The sequence below is a fragment of the Sinocyclocheilus rhinocerous genome, unplaced genomic scaffold, assembly GCF_001515625.1.
Source record: "Sinocyclocheilus rhinocerous isolate Xijiao unplaced genomic scaffold, SAMN03320098_v1.1 scaffold1327, whole genome shotgun sequence".
Taxonomy (NCBI): domain Eukaryota; kingdom Metazoa; phylum Chordata; class Actinopteri; order Cypriniformes; family Cyprinidae; genus Sinocyclocheilus; species Sinocyclocheilus rhinocerous.
This window is the reverse complement of record NW_015660879.1, coordinates 527658-543287: the sequence shown is the minus strand read 5'-3', so window position 1 is coordinate 543287 and position 15630 is coordinate 527658. Positions and strand designations below refer to the sequence as shown.

The 15630-nt window shown below is 35.1% G+C and overlaps 1 protein-coding gene across 3 annotated transcripts in view; it reads right to left on the bottom strand.

The window, feature by feature from the left end:
* LOC107725716 (importin-4-like) overlaps positions 1 to 15087 on the bottom strand; it is a 21269-nt gene extending 6182 nt beyond the window's left edge. The window contains exons 1-26 of one of the 3 annotated variants that reach the window (XR_001638152.1): positions 14810 to 15087; positions 14532 to 14618; positions 14379 to 14458; positions 14231 to 14272; positions 13884 to 14013; positions 13140 to 13319; positions 10432 to 10497; positions 10225 to 10326; positions 10107 to 10148; positions 8367 to 8408; positions 7450 to 7599; positions 7317 to 7370; positions 7097 to 7206; positions 6877 to 6985; positions 6650 to 6779; positions 6248 to 6352; positions 6055 to 6168; positions 5825 to 5948; positions 5090 to 5201; positions 4882 to 5009; positions 4718 to 4795; positions 3405 to 3462; positions 3201 to 3306; positions 1752 to 1945; positions 759 to 809; positions 518 to 643 (exon numbers count right to left, since the gene is read on the bottom strand). Coding sequence is in view for 2 of the 3 variants with exons in the window: in XM_016535095.1 (XP_016390581.1) it covers positions 518 to 643; positions 759 to 809; positions 1752 to 1945; positions 3201 to 3306; positions 3405 to 3462; positions 4718 to 4795; positions 4882 to 5009; positions 5090 to 5201; positions 5825 to 5948; positions 6055 to 6168; positions 6248 to 6352; positions 6650 to 6779; positions 6877 to 6985; positions 7097 to 7206; positions 7317 to 7370; positions 7450 to 7599; positions 8367 to 8408; positions 10107 to 10148; positions 10225 to 10326; positions 10432 to 10497; positions 13140 to 13319; positions 13884 to 14013; positions 14231 to 14272; positions 14379 to 14458; positions 14532 to 14618; positions 14810 to 14875 (2586 nt within the window). In the remaining variant the exon portion in view is untranslated. Of the gene's footprint in view, positions 1 to 517; positions 644 to 758; positions 810 to 1751; positions 1946 to 3200; positions 3307 to 3404; positions 3463 to 4717; positions 4796 to 4881; positions 5010 to 5089; positions 5202 to 5824; positions 5949 to 6054; positions 6169 to 6247; positions 6353 to 6649; positions 6780 to 6876; positions 6986 to 7096; positions 7207 to 7316; positions 7371 to 7449; positions 7600 to 8366; positions 8409 to 10064; positions 10149 to 10224; positions 10327 to 10431; positions 10498 to 13139; positions 13320 to 13883; positions 14014 to 14230; positions 14273 to 14378; positions 14459 to 14531; positions 14619 to 14809 lie in introns of all 3 variants that reach the window. The other 2 variants (XM_016535095.1, XM_016535096.1) reach the window with 2 other exon arrangements.
* Positions 15088 to 15630: the final 543 nt, after the last annotated feature.

The window sequence follows — 15630 nt, the reverse complement described above, 5'->3', positions numbered from 1 at the left end:
TCAATAAATAAATATATATATATATATATATATATATATATACACACACATACTCCTGTATCACATTAATTAAATTTTGTTGTTCATTTCTGGAGAGCAACAAAATAGGTTACATTTCAGCAATGGGTTGCATTTTGCATTACTGCGGTGTGTTTTGCCTAAAAGGTGCAGTAGGAGATCTTGGAAAATGCTAACTTTAGCCCTCGGACCGAGCGTACATTTCTTGATCCTACGCCTTCCACAGAATATATAAATACAGACAAATACATTTAGACCACTTAACTTAATGATTGCTATCGGGATGTGAAGAGACTTTCAACCAGCATAACAAAAAATGTTTCTGAAGACAATCACCTATTGCACCTTTAATTCAGGTTAGAAAACGTTTTTCAGATTAAAGTTCTGTCACACTATGCGAAAAACTTGCGATTCATAATGGTCTTGATGTGAATAGGCCTTTAGGTGTTAAAGTACATCCTACATCAGTGATCACTGAATGGGAGAATGAGAGACTCACAGCTTTGCTCATGATGAGGGGCAGCAAGTCATTGAGGTGAGGGTAGAAAGTTTCAGCTGGTACGGCCGAGGCTAAAACAGGAATCCCTTCACCGGCAAACTCCTGCAGCATGGCATCATACTCCGCCTGAGACACAAAGGCTCAATGATTCCACTCGGTCACAGTCTTTTTAGGTTAATTGTGTCATTGCTGACAGTGAACTGTGACTAAAACGTAAAAACTGTGAAATCATCTTAAACACCTGCTGCTCGTCATCATCTGCTTCATCCCCACCTACATCCTGACACACGGTCTGAGTGAGACAGAGAGAGAAAATAAGATCACAAGCAAAAGAAACATCCATCCACCCCCTTATGACTGCAGACTTGCATAACACCTTGAAGAAGTGAGAATTAGCTGCTACTTGAATGTATTTGATTACTTAATACCAATTTTCTTGACGCAGTATAAGCCTTGTGCTTGGCTTAGAAGGATTTTCAAAGGATAATTGTATGGAGTCTTTAAAGAGACTCACTCACTTACATCATTTACTCACCCTCAAAAGCTGTATGCGTTTCTTTCTTCTGTTGAACACAAAAGAAGATATTTTGATGAATGTGGGTAACCAAACAATTCATGAACCCCATTAACTTCCATTGCAAGAAAAAAATACATACCAAGGAAGTCAATGGGGACCATCAACTGTTCAGTTACCCACATTTTTCAAAATACCTTCTTTTGTGTTGAACAGAAGAAAAAAAACACAGGTTTGCAACAACGTGAGGGAGTAAATTACAGAATTTTCATTTTTGGGTGAATTCTCTCAACCAGGTCTCGTCCCATTCGTCGATATTTGAGATACCACAAATCCTGGAAAATATGCGTTGTAGTCCAAACGAGTCGTTCGTTGTAGTTTTTGAAAAGTGATTTCTGTTAAATAAAATATCTCCCTTTGAAGTGGACTTTGAGCTTTGTAACTTTGCAGATCTTTTTTATCAAACAGCAACATTACAGACTAACTAAAGTTGAAAAAGTGAAAAAGCATAATAGGACCCCTTTAAACTGCCTTTTACACCCTTTTTCTATTTTTATTTATTTTTTGGTTCTGACAACACAAAATTACTTTATTTAAAAATGATGTCATCTCAGCTGGTCCAGACAAAAACTTTACAAGGAATTTACAGCTTTTATGATGTTATTATCTGGTTAATTTTAGGGCTTGATACTAAAACGGCTCTTAAAATTAATTCCTGACCTTTTTCTTCAGTACATCTTTGATGGTGTTACTTATTTCGGCCAGTATCCCTGGAGCCTGCAGCGCCTCCCCCTGGCAGGATTTGATGACAGCATTCATGGACTCCAGTATGGCCATCACCACCTGTCTCTCTCTGTCCTGTCTCACCGCCTCCAGAAAACAAGGCAAAACCACCTGCAACAGCTTATGCAGAGCTGGAAAGATATAAAGAGAAATATGCAGGAGTTGATCAAAGAATTCAGGGTAATTAAAAAAAACACAAGTCCTTTCATCTTTACACTGATTGCAGCTCATTTAACTAAAGAAGTGGGTGGAAAGGAAAGGATAGTGAGTGAGTGAATGAATGAATGACTGACAGGTGCTGTGAGGCACTCTGCATCAATGAAGGCAGAGTTAAAAGTTAATCTTCTTGTCAAATGAAGCTCCTCTTAATTCTTTCTGGAGACATCAATAATGAGACAGAATAGATAAAAGGAAGTAGAGAGTGATGTGAATATAAAAGAGTGCAAATGAAAAATCAGAGATGTAGATATGTACTAGAGGTGGGCGTTTTGAGCAAAGCTTTGTAATGATAACGGTATATTTATCCCAAAATAGTTATTTGGTTCTGGAAATTCAACCCCTAAATGTTTCATAAATTAAACTACATGGTTATGCAAATAACCTAATTATTGAATCTCATTTTATTTTTTTAAATTTATTTTTTAATTTTTTTTTTTTTTTTTTTTTTTTTTTTTTTGGAACTTGATTGACAATCAATGTTGTATCAGAATACAACAGAAAGAACATTCAATTTAAAAAAAAGGAAGAGTGATCCACAAAAAAAAGAGGAAAATACCAGTACTCACACTTATTTAAATAATAATAAAAAGTATATTATAATTATTAAAATTAGAATGTTACCATTACTGTTTAGAAGTTTGGGGTTGGTAAGATTTTTGTATGTTTTTTATTTATAACATTAAATATTATTATTATTGTTTTCTATGTTAATATATGGTTTAAAATGCAATTTATTCCTGTGATCACAAAGCTGAATTTTCAGAAGCCATTACTCCAGTCTTTAGTGAGAAAAAAAATATCTTACTGACCCCATATTTTTGAGCAGTATTGTATAACTTTTAATTAAAATTAAAAGAACACAAGATTTAGATTCTTAAACATATAGTGATATTAACATTAACACTTATTTGATTCATTGATTGTTAATTTCTAAATCATAATTAGTTATTTATGAAAATTCCTGAAAAATCAACATTTCTAGCTCCAGTTATAATTAATTAATACTAAAAACCCGCATGTACAACAGTTAGAAGTGTAGACTATAGTTTTAGCTTCACTGAGGTATAAACAGTACAGCATAATCTCTACTAGCTGACACATTGCTACTATCACATGCTATGCTGTCATACCGCCCAGACCTATTGTGCACATTTGGTGTGAATGTACCCTGGTGGTTGGCCTCCGTTGGGTTTTCCTTCCACACTTTGTGCTGAGCTCGGCAGAACTGGCCCATGGCACCAAAGGCAGCTCTCCTCACATCCTCATGTGGGAACTAATGGATGCACATTCACAAAAGAAGCACAAACATCAGTAACACATCAGCATTACAAACAAGCACTCATGAAACCACACACTGCACCAGTCACTCACATCGCGGAGCTCATACACCTGCTGGAAGCTGGACTCCAGGAAGGGCTGGAACGCCACTCTGGCAGACATAAAAATAAGACAAAAATCAGATAGATTTTAAAGACTGTGTGTTTTGCCACACAGGTTGGGGAAAATAATATTAACAAATAATACTAAAAACTCCTTCAATGTCGAGCCCAACATTATATCCTCAAATACACTGTTATGGAATTGTAGTTTGTTATGAATGCTTTCTTCAATGCAGTCAAACCAGACAGCCATTAGGCCTCTAACCATTAGGGCAGTCGTGGCCTGGTAGAAGAATCGGACTTGTAGCCCAAAGGTCATGGGTTCGAGTCTCAGTACAGGCAGGAATTGTAGGTGGGGGGAGTGAACGACCAGTGCTCTCTTCCACCCTCAATACCCACGACTGAGGTGCCCTTGAGGCACCGAACCACCAACTGCTCCCCGGGCGCTGCAGCAATTGGCTGCCGACTGCTCCGGGTGTGTGTTCACTACTCACTACTGTTTGTGTGCACTTAGATGGGTTAAATGCAGAGCAGTATTAACTTAAATGCAGAGTATGGGTTACTTGGAGAAACTGAGCATTACATCACTGTTTAAAAGTTTGGGGTCTGTACGATTTTAAAAATATTTTCGAAAGAATTCTCTTAGGCTGCATTTATTTGATCAAAAACAGTAATATTATGAAATATTATTACAAATTAAAATAACCGTTTTCTATTTTATATTACTTTAGAATGATGTTTATTTTACATTTTTATTCTTGTGATGGGAAAGCTGAATTTTCAGCAGCCATTACTCCAGTCTTCAGTGTCACGTGATCCTTCAGAAATCATTATAACATGCTGATTTGGTGCTCAAGAAATATTTCTTATTATCAGCGTTGAAAACAATCGTCCTGCTTAATATTCTTGTGGAAACCACTCAACATTTTTTCAAGAATCTTTGATGAATAAGAAGTTCAAAAGACTGTCATTTATTTGAAACAGAAATCTTTTGTAACACGATAAATGTCTTTTTTGATCAATTTAATGCATCGCCCCCGAATAAAAGTATGAATTTTTTTGTCATTTATTTGAAACAGAAATCTTTTGTAACACGATAAATGTCTTTTTTGATCAATTTAATGCATCGCCCCCGAATAAAAGTATTAATTTTTTTGAGAAAAAAAAAAAAAATACAAATAAAAATACAAAAAGTTACTGACCCCAGACTTTTGGACGGTAGAGTATCTACACCTAACGTAAGCTTCTAGTTTGTAAATGCAAATGCATGAGTATTTGTGCAATATGTAAAACATGCCTCATTACCCCGTGTTGAAGGCGATTTCACCCAAAGCATCACAAGCATCTTCTTTCTCATCTATATAAGCATTTTCCACACTGAATCTGAGAGAATGGACAGAATCCTGATTAGTGCTCTTACATAAGAGAAAACTAAAGAGACAGGATGAAAGAGAGAGACAGAGACATACCCTGCAACATCTCTGTCATCAACCTCAGTCTCTCCCTCTTCATCCAAAACAGCATCGCCCTCTCCACCTTCATCATCAGCATCATCATCATCCAGGAGCACAAATTGTTTATCTTCCTCTAAATGAGCCTGTGAAGTAGACGAGAACCTTACAATACTTGAAATGTTTGATGGTGTACAGATGATCTGAGAGGAAAGTCCTCACTGACCGTCACACCCTCTGTGGATCTGAGTGACAGCAGCATCACCGTGGTGATGGGAGTGAGTTGAGGGGCCAGACAGTCAGGACTCACATCAGATACAGCAGAGAATAAGCTATACCTGGAATGAGAGAGAGATTCTGAATACAATCTACTTAAAATTCAGCCTCAATATTTAAAACCTTTATGCATCAGTATGCAGGTAAGCTATTTTAATAGGGAAAGACCAAAACTTCCAGTTTATCAAGATTTCAATAAAATATTGCAAATCATAAATAAATAAATGATAGTAATCTGACAACACAAGTATCAATTTAAACTAAAATCATGTTTAAAAATAAATAAATAAATACAAATAAAAACTAACTATAAATAAGTAAGTACATAAATAAATATATAATAATAATAATAATAATAATAATATATAAAAACTATGTTTGGTCCATGCATAATTTAAACTCAAATCATGCTTTAAGAAAACTAATGAAACCCAAATAAAAATATAAAAGAAATAAAAAATAAAAATAAATAAAACAAAAACAAATAGGCAAGCAAATAAATAGAATAGAACAGCATTTTGAGGTTGATCCATCAAACATGCATGAGCTCTTTTAACTGAAACGTAGAACTTCCATTTCATACAGCCAACAAATTAAGTGTTACAATTTTTCCATTACTCTTTCCTAACTATTCAGTCTCCCTCCCTTTTATACCATCTCTGCATATGTATATGTAAGGTCATACGTGCAGCGCCGCAGGTCTGGATCATCCACTGCATCAGTGAGGTTCAAACCTAACTGCACACACTCCGCTGCCAACGGACTAAACACTTCCTTCCCAACAGTACGGGCCAACACAGAAAGTGTGTCTATGAGCGAGATACAGAGAAAGGCAAATGATTAGATTAGGTTAGGCTGCGTGCCTACACATGATGCATGACTAAGTGTGGAATGATATTGGATCATTGTTTTTACCTAGAGCCTGTGTCTGCAGAGCCCTCATCTCCTCTCTTGTGTCTGTCAGGAATCCCTTCAGACTCTCAATAATTGGAGGAAAGTAAGGCCCTAGCATCTCCTTGGCTGCGTTAGCTGAGAAAGAGAGAGATATAAGTCTGAGCATAACTATAACATTAAAAAATGCTGTGCTTAAATGGAAGGAGAATGTTACCGATTGCACTGACAGCAAGCTCTTTCAGTTTAAGGTTTTCTGCATTGTTAAGGGCTGACAACATGGTTTCCATTAGAGTGGGCAGATAAGGCTTAATTTCTTGACCTGATCATGAAAAGAGTGCAGTGTTATTTTAGTATCATTATTACACAATTACAGTTTTCCTAATATTTTGAATTTTTATATTTTTCATTAAAAAATATACAATTTTATATTAGATTTTATTTTATTTTTATATTTATTTTATTGTTTTTTTGTTTTTTTTGTTCATTTCAATTTAGTTATTATTATTATTATAAATAAATATTAAATCAAATAAATATAGCCAATTACATTGATAAAGCATTAGGTTTATCATAAAAAGGTACAAAAGGTACACATTAATAGTGTCTGCATGCTAACCTAAGTTCTCTAAGAAGTTCTCCAAGGCGTAGAAGGCCTTTGTCATGTGGCCGATTTTGGTCTGATTCACTGAAGACAAGTATCCATGCAACAACGGCATCAGCTCAGCATGGAATTTACTGACATCTGGCTATTAAGAGACAAATCAACCCATTTTAAACTCAAATCAAGCTAATGAATAATCATAAAAGGCATCAAATATTACAGTATTGACATTTCAATCTGACCTGGAGGTGTTCAGAAAACTGTCCGAGGGCAAAGAGCGCTGCACTACGGACCACCTGGTTATTGTCCGACAGACTGCGACACACTGTTTGAAGCATGGATGACAACATCCTAACACAAAAACACAAATTTAAAAGCACCGAGCAGCACTTTTTTCATGCATGTGGAAATTGTGTGTTATGAATATGGGTAGAAATCTATGCATTGTAGAGTAAAACTTACTTGGTGCGGATGTGATCCGCACAGCCTTCGGCGAGCACAGCCATACACATGAGACCTCCTTTACGCTCATATGAGTTCTCACTTGATAAACATGCCTGAGTGAAAGGCAACTGCAGGATATAAAAACAGTCATTTTAATAGGGTCACTGGCCACTGGAATGTTTTAGTCTACTTTTCCTACTACGGCCAAGTTTTCCAATAAGTGTTTTTGTTTACTAACCAGCTGGTTGAAGAGTTTTTCAGGTGGCATATGAAGAGCCATGGTGTCAATGACCTACAGGGGAACACATATCATATATTAGTTTGAGAGAGGGTGAATGAGTAATAGAAATAAAGCATGCAAAGGGACCGACCTGAACAGCAAAGTGCTTGGGATTCTCACTGTCGCCCTCAGTGTCGTTTTCCTCATCCTCTGGGTCCTCTTCTCCAGGAGGGGGCGCTGCACTCAAGATTGGAAACACTACTTGCAGGATTGGCTGCAGGAGTTTATGCTTTAATACAGCCTTAAGAAGATAAAAAATGACAAGTGTTTATTAGTAGTAATAATTTAAATCATTTTGTGTATGGAAATCACAGAGTCTCAGATGGCATGCCTATGGACCCCCACAGTTAGACACAAAAATTGCATGTCCTGAATCTCCAGATCTAATCTCACTGGTTGATGTTAGGCAACTTAAAAGGCAGACAGGTTTTTATGATAAAATAAAAGACAAAACAATGATAAAATAACAAAACCACAGGGTCTTATTTGTAGAAATTGAAAATTGTAACAACTCTTCATAGTTCAAATAGATAGAATAGAAAAAATAGAAAGCTAGTGTTTGTTTGTTTTTTGTTGTTGTTTTTTAATAAAAATAAAAAATAAAAAAGAAGATAAATATAGATAAAGTAGAATTAAAATAAAATATAATATAATACAATTGACATAATACAATTTAATATATTAATTTTACATTTATTAATGCATAAACGGTTAATAAAAATTAAAATTAACTTACAATTAAAATCAAATTTTAAATTAATTGTAGATATAATCTCACTGATTGATTTTACACAACTTCAAAACACAGGTTTTTTTTAAATGAAAAAGAAAAGAAAAAGAAAACAACAAATAAAAAAAAAATCCAAAATAAAAGCAGATAAAACAAAAGGTGGAATTTTTTTAACTAAAATATTTACTTAGACAAATGTTTTAAATATGAACATGCAAATTCCATTAATAGAGTTTTGTGCTTTAGAAGGAAAAGCAAAGGCAAGGAAAGACAGTTACCTTGCTTTTAAGTCTGATGAGAACAGCGATACATGACAGAGCCTTTACGCGCAGAGAATCACTGAAAGAAACTTGCACTGATTGATCTTAAAATATGTCAGTGCCCTTGTTTTGTCTAAAGATGCACACCAGTAATGTTTTTTTTATGCAACCGGCCCATGGCCTTAAGGCCCCGATATACTTTAATACTGCTGATTGCTTTTAAGCAATATATTGAATAAAGTGCCATGTAAATACACGTGACATGACTAATTTGCAGAGCTCGTGCAAGCATACCCATGTTGCTATGAACAGATGCTTTTTTATAAAAAATGCTTGCTGTTCTCTCCATTCTTGTTGGGTTTATTTTGTTACTGAGAGGAAAGCGCAGCACATATTTACATATTCATTTAAACGTTGCTTTCATTAGAGTGGGCGGCATGTTCAATAACAGTATACCGCTGCTCACGTATTTCGAACTTCGTTTTACCCCTAAACAAAGAACGAAAAAGAACTTCGTTTTGAGTATATCGGGGCCTTAAATCTATTTTACTTAAAAGGTATTGTGGGTTCTCATAACTTTCAGTGTTGTTTGTCAGAAAATGAGTTTTTCAGTACCAATGGTTCACAGTGACTATCAGTGCAATTACAGTAAAATACAATTGAGTAATATCTGGAACTCTGACTATAATACAGCCTTAAGAAGATAAAAAATATTAGTAGTAATAATTTAAATCATTTTGTGTATGGAAATCACAGAGTCTCAGATGGCATGCCTATGGACCCCCACAGTTAGACACAAAAATTGCATGTCCTGAATCTCCAGATCTAATCTCACTGGTTGATGTTAGGCAACTTAAAAGGCAGACAGGTTTTTATGATAAAATAAAAGACAAAACAATGATAAAATAACAAAACCACAGGGTCTTATTTGTAGAAATTGAAAATTGTAACAACTCTTCATAGTTCAAAATTTAATATAAATGACATTTATTTTTTTATTTAGTCATTTAGCAGACGCTTTTATCCAAAGCGACTTACAAATGAAGACAATAAAAGCAGTCAAAACTAACAAAAGAGCAACAATATATAAGTGCAAATGACAAGTCTCGGTTAGCCTAACGCAGTACATGTAGCAAGGTGTGTGTGTATATATATATAGAGAGAGAGAGAGAGAGAGAGAGATATATATATATATTATACACACACACATATACATACACACAAAGAAAAACAAGTAGATAGAATAGAAAAAATAGAAAGCTAGTGTTTGTTTGTTTTTTGTTGTTGTTTTTTAATAAAAATAAAAAATAAAAAAGAAGATAAATATAGATAAAGTAGAATTAAAATAAAATATAATATAATACAATTGACATAATACAATTTAATATATTAATTTTACATTTATTAATGCATAAACGGTTAATAAAAATTACAATTAACTTACAATTAAAATCAAATTTTAAATTAATTGTAGATATAATCTCACTGATTGATTTTACACAACTTCAAAACACAGGTTTTTTTTAAATGAAAAAGAAAAGAAAAAGAAAACAACAAATAAAAAAAAAATCCAAAATAAAAGCAGATAAAACAAAAGGTGGAATTTTTTTAACTAAAATATTTACTTAGACAAATGTTTTAAATATGAACATGCAAATTCCATTAATAGAGTTTTGTGCTTTAGAAGGAAAAGCAAAGGCAAGGAAAGACAGTTACCTTGCTTTTAAGTCTGATGAGAACAGCGATACATGACAGAGCCTTTACGCGCAGAGAATCACTAAGGGAGACATCTGCACTGATCTAGAAGAAACAAAATAAACTTTATTACACAATAACTCCAAATCAACATAATCACTATTTAGATGTGTAGACAAACCTCCAGGCAAAATCGGACGATTTCGGCAATGTGTGGGACAACAATGGACACCTCACTTTCCATCAGCTCATCAAAAACTTCCATCGCCTCACTGGCTTGGTCCTTACAAGAAATTCAAAGCCACTTTAAAACCACTGGCACATAATGAAATCCCTGATTAGAGCATTAGCATACGAACACAGCAAGGCTGTATCAAAGTGTCCTCACCTGGTCTGCCTGAATGAGGTGTTTAAGAGCAATGAGCAGTTTGGGGATCAGAGATCGCATCAGGTTCTGAAAGAAAGAAAAACAACATTTTGAACATGCTGGATGTGGAATTAATATACAGGTTTGCATTAGGGGGAGTAAAGTAACAGAAGTTGAATTATCCTGGCTGAATTTTCCCTTCAAGCAGAGGCTTGTCACTCAGGGCATGACGGTTTACAGTCAGGATTGGAAATGTAATTTATAATGTGTGGAGATACAATTAGGTGCAATATGATCATTATGTAGATGATACACTTTCCACCTTACTCTGAAACTGTGCTAAAATATCAACCAAGTTTGGATATGTTTGTATTTAAGTGATAGGAACAGAAGAGAGATGATCATATTTGGCCCTCTTGACTCAGGCAATGATAAAACCAACAGTTTTAGGGACCTTTTCGGTTTATATGCATGCTCCAAAACCTGTCTGGTTGGATTTTAGGCATTTAGGGATTCCCCTAAAATCCAAGGAAGCATGGGATTTCTTCAGGGGTGTTGCAACAAATGTTTTGTCACCATTACTTGAGTATTTATAGTAGGCATGTGGGAGGTTACGATTTCTCACAATGTGCCTACACTGGAAGTAAGTGACAAACTAAATCACTTCCATTCGCTACCAACAAAGCTGTCTACAGTGCAAATGAGCAATATTGCATGTTTTGCATACCACTTAATTGGTTACATTTGAGTAGATATTCTCTTATTATTACTTGTGGGTTTCTTATCTTAACTGGAGGTTTGTTTTAACAGGATACTGGTTGTTTTCTTTGATTCAGCCCCAAAAAATGACAAGTACAATAATGCTTTTGTGACACTTACCGTCATAATAGGAATAGTGACTGTCCTCTCACTTTGTCATCTGGTGAAAGTCTGTGTTACACAATATCATCTACAGCTAGTCCAGATTGGTGCCTGTCATGAAGCAGGATTTCTCAACTCTGGCCCTCGAGAACCACTGATCAACTCACCTGCTTGTAATTTTCTAGTAATCCCGAAGACCTTAAGCCCTGCCTTAAGTAGTTCAGGTGGAATTTATGAGTTGAGAAACCCAGTCCTAACGGTTCTTGCTCAGTTGTGCCTTCTTTTGATTATTTAGATTTTTGTAAAGAAACCTAAGCACTGTTTGTTTGTTTTTTTCACATTATGTATGTAATAAGTTACAAAATATTTAAGGAAATATCAGTGTATTATGTGTCCAAGAATGCAATACTGTGATATCTGTAAGGAAGTTGGCTATTTGGTATAGATTTTTATTTTTTTTTGTCTACAAGTGTTTGTACATGCTGCTGTTATCACACACAGCCTAAATGTGTTATATGTTTTGAATTAATAAAGTTAAACGATCCAAATACATTTTGCTGCATTTATTTATATTGCACTAGAGGGCATGCGGCGCATAGGCAAATGAGCATCAAGTCTTTTACCAGGCTTGTCTCCAGTTACGTATGCAAAATAGGAAGTTTTTACATAATGCATCAGTGTATATAAAAAAGTAGAAGTCCCAGAAGAGACAGAATATCATAACTTACCGCAGTGCTTCACTACTAAGAGATTAAGAAATATAGTTTTTATATTTGGTCTTTGTGGACTATATTTAAACATCTGTTATGTGAAATAGTGCAGTGCTAAGTAAAAAAAAACAATAAAATAAACAAGTTTTTTTAAACGACAAATTTTATTGAAGATATTTTAACAACCGTAACAAACTATAATGTTTTACATATTACACTCATACAGCAGCCTACAGACATAAACCACATTCATTCTAAGAAAGAAACGGAAACCCACAAACTTTTCTCTTTAAAATCCACTTCCTTCCTTCAAAACAGCCTCATATAATATATTTAGTATATACATACTATGGTTTTAACCTCAATAATCAAGATCTTTAAAGATCAATATAGTTCTTCATGTGTCACCATGGAGCCTTTCTCCATTAAAAGATTAAAGAAAATTACCTCTACAATAGACTGAACTGAACTGAAGAAATTAGTGTAGTTCTAAAAAATATTTCATAAGCTGATACATCTGCAAAAACAAAATTACTGTAATATGAAACATCTCCAAAACCCGCACCTAATTTATACCCCCGCTTTCACAGACAAGGCTTAAGCCTAGTCCCAGACTAACATGCAAATCTGAACTGTTTCAACTGAAAGAAACTTGCACTGATTGATCTTAAAATATGTCAGTGCCCTTGTTTTGTCTAAAGATGCACACCAGTAATGTTTTTTTTATGCAACCGGCCCATGGCCTTAAGGCCCCGATATACTTTAATACTGCTGATTGCTTTTAAGCAATATATTGAATAAAGTGCCATGTAAATACACGTGACGTAACGTCACGGGAGTGCTAATTTGCAGAGCTCCCATGTTGCTATGAACAGATGCTTTTTATTAAAAATGCTTGCTGTTCTCTCCATTTTTGTTGTGTTTATTTTGTTACTGAGAGGAAAGTGCGCAGCACATATTTATATATTCATATAGACATTGCTTTCATCAGAGTGGGCGGCGTCGGGATGTTCGATAGCAGTATACCGCTGCTCACGTATTTCGAACTTCGTTTTACCCCTAAATGAAGAACGAAAAAGAACTTCATTTTGAGTATATCGGGGCCTTTAATCTTTTATCCAAGGGCCAATTACAACAGTCAGAAGAAGCAGAACAGACCATCTCCTCTGTGCCGGTGTAGGCCGTGATGGCGGTAAGAGTGAGAATGCAGTAGTAGAGAGCCGTGGGATTGTTCAGGTCTTGGAGAACAGTCCCAAACAGCTGGAGAAGTTGCTTGTAGTGGGGCTTAAAGGGCTCCGGGTTTGATCCTACCACTTTGCTAAGCAATAAAAGGCCCACCTGAACAGAATTTAAAGTAGATATGTGAGAACAGACAGCGTAATACTTAAAAGAAATACAAATCATCTCAATCATGTGCTCATTCAAAACAAAAACAAAAATCACAGGGTCTTTTTACTTACTAAAAATTTTTATTTTATTTGTAGAGTTTTAAACTTATTCATATTTAGTTTTTTAATTAATAATTTTGTTCTAATAATAATAAATAGCTATATACATTAATACATATAAAAATGTATTATATTGACACATTTATTATAATTTATATAATTATTAATACATTTACTATAAATGTATTCATGTTCAAATTAGTAAACAAGTAAATAGCAAATATTAATGAATTTACAACTAAAATAAATTTTAATTAGAAATAAATTAATTATTAATAAATATTATTAGAGTATTTTTGGTCACTAACAAAATGTTTAAAGTAGCACATTTTTGCAGTAATGCAGTATGGTATCATGTCAAAACCATGATTTATGAATACGGTAATGATCTGATACAATAAATATCCCATGGTAGTGGCTCAGACATTTTCTGTAACAAGTTAAGCAGGGTTACCTGTCTATCCTGTGGGTTACTGCTTTTAGTAGACTGGTTTAATAGGGCGAGAAGAGCAGGCCAGCGGTCTGGGGTCTCATGCTTCACCAGGACGGCGCTCAGCTGAGAGAGAGAGTGGCGAACTGTGTGCCTGAGAAATGGATATAAAGAAAAAAATTTAAAAACTTGAAGTAAAATGCATATGCCAAAGTGCATTAGTAACCTCTGGTATTACCAATTACTGTAGCTCTAAGGAACACAGTATTCTACTTGGGGAGTACAGTGCAAATGTAAATATAGTCATCCTTCAGTATTATGGTTGTGTTATTATTATGTTATCACTCTGTACCATGCACAGCCAGACTTACTCAGTTTCTTGCTGTAAAGCCTGCAGCACCACTGCCTTCAGACTAAGGGAGCGGGATGAAAACAACTGGTCACAAATTAGAAAATGTACAGCAGAAAAGTAGATGAAATTATTATCTTATCATTTGCTTCAAGTAAGAAGTCCCAAACCTTTCTCTGTGGTCTGGACTGATTTTCTTCCAGTGTTTTCTGACTCTCATCCTGAGCATCACTGCAGCCGACTGACGGGCCTGAAGCAAAAATTATAGGCTTTAAATATAGGACTATGAAAACTAGCATAAGGGCTGAGATGAATGACAGTACCTGTGGGTTCTGGGATCCAGTCATAACCGCACATAAAGCAGGGATGATAGCTGGATCTTTAAATGTCTGTTTCAGCTCAGCTGTGGCCTGATAAGGGACATTACATAACTTAAATTTAATCATGTGCGTAGAAATTATTAAAAGATAATCAAACAAATACTTAACACTTTTCTTTACAGCTAACGTATAACTGATAACGTCCTCTTGCTCACATAATCAATATTAAATGCATCAAATATACCAGGATGACAGTTTCATATAAGTATTTCTAACGTTACCTGCTGGATAACGGCGTTGTCCGGTTCTGTCAGCCGGGCCAGGATGCGCTCCAGCTCTTGTGACATGATTTTCACCGATTATCGTTAAACCGTTATTTATTCAAAATCATCAAATAAACTACACCGGCCAGGAGACCAAAGCTGATGACAGGCAACTGACAATCTGACAGTATTTAGACACAATTAGGATCAGATGCAACTCATAAGAATATTAGATATCGATGTCGGTCTAACATAAATAAACTGTCATGAGGAAATATTCTTCATATGCTCGACTTCCTAAAGTTACCACGCCGTATGATTTGGATGTTAAAGGGACCACAGCCCAATAAAAAAGAACACGTGATGCAGAGAGACTATATGAGCGCTACAATAACAACAGCGCCAGCTGTGGTTATGGAGGTCGAAATTTACTGCGCACGAGCCTGTAGAAAAAAAAAACTGTTTTGTGTCGTTCAAGAAGTGAAGTCTCTACAGTTGTTCATATTTGGTTTCTGTTTGTTTTGAATTGGATCATGTTGAGGCAGATGCTTGCTAGAGAAGATGAAGTAGGCTAGGCCCCTACTCAGGCCCGGCGCCAGGACGCACGACTTGGGCTTTTATTGCGCTTAGTTTCAAATGAACGCTCAAAATACATTATTTGGGTAACACTTTACAATAATTAACTAACACTTTAATACACTTTAATACATTAACTAACATTAACTAATGGAACCTTACTGTAAAATGTTACAATTATTTGTTATTAAAGCATATACGTTCACAAAAACACTTAAATTAAACAGAAAAGCAAGCAGGTGCATGATTTGGCATGGCAGCCA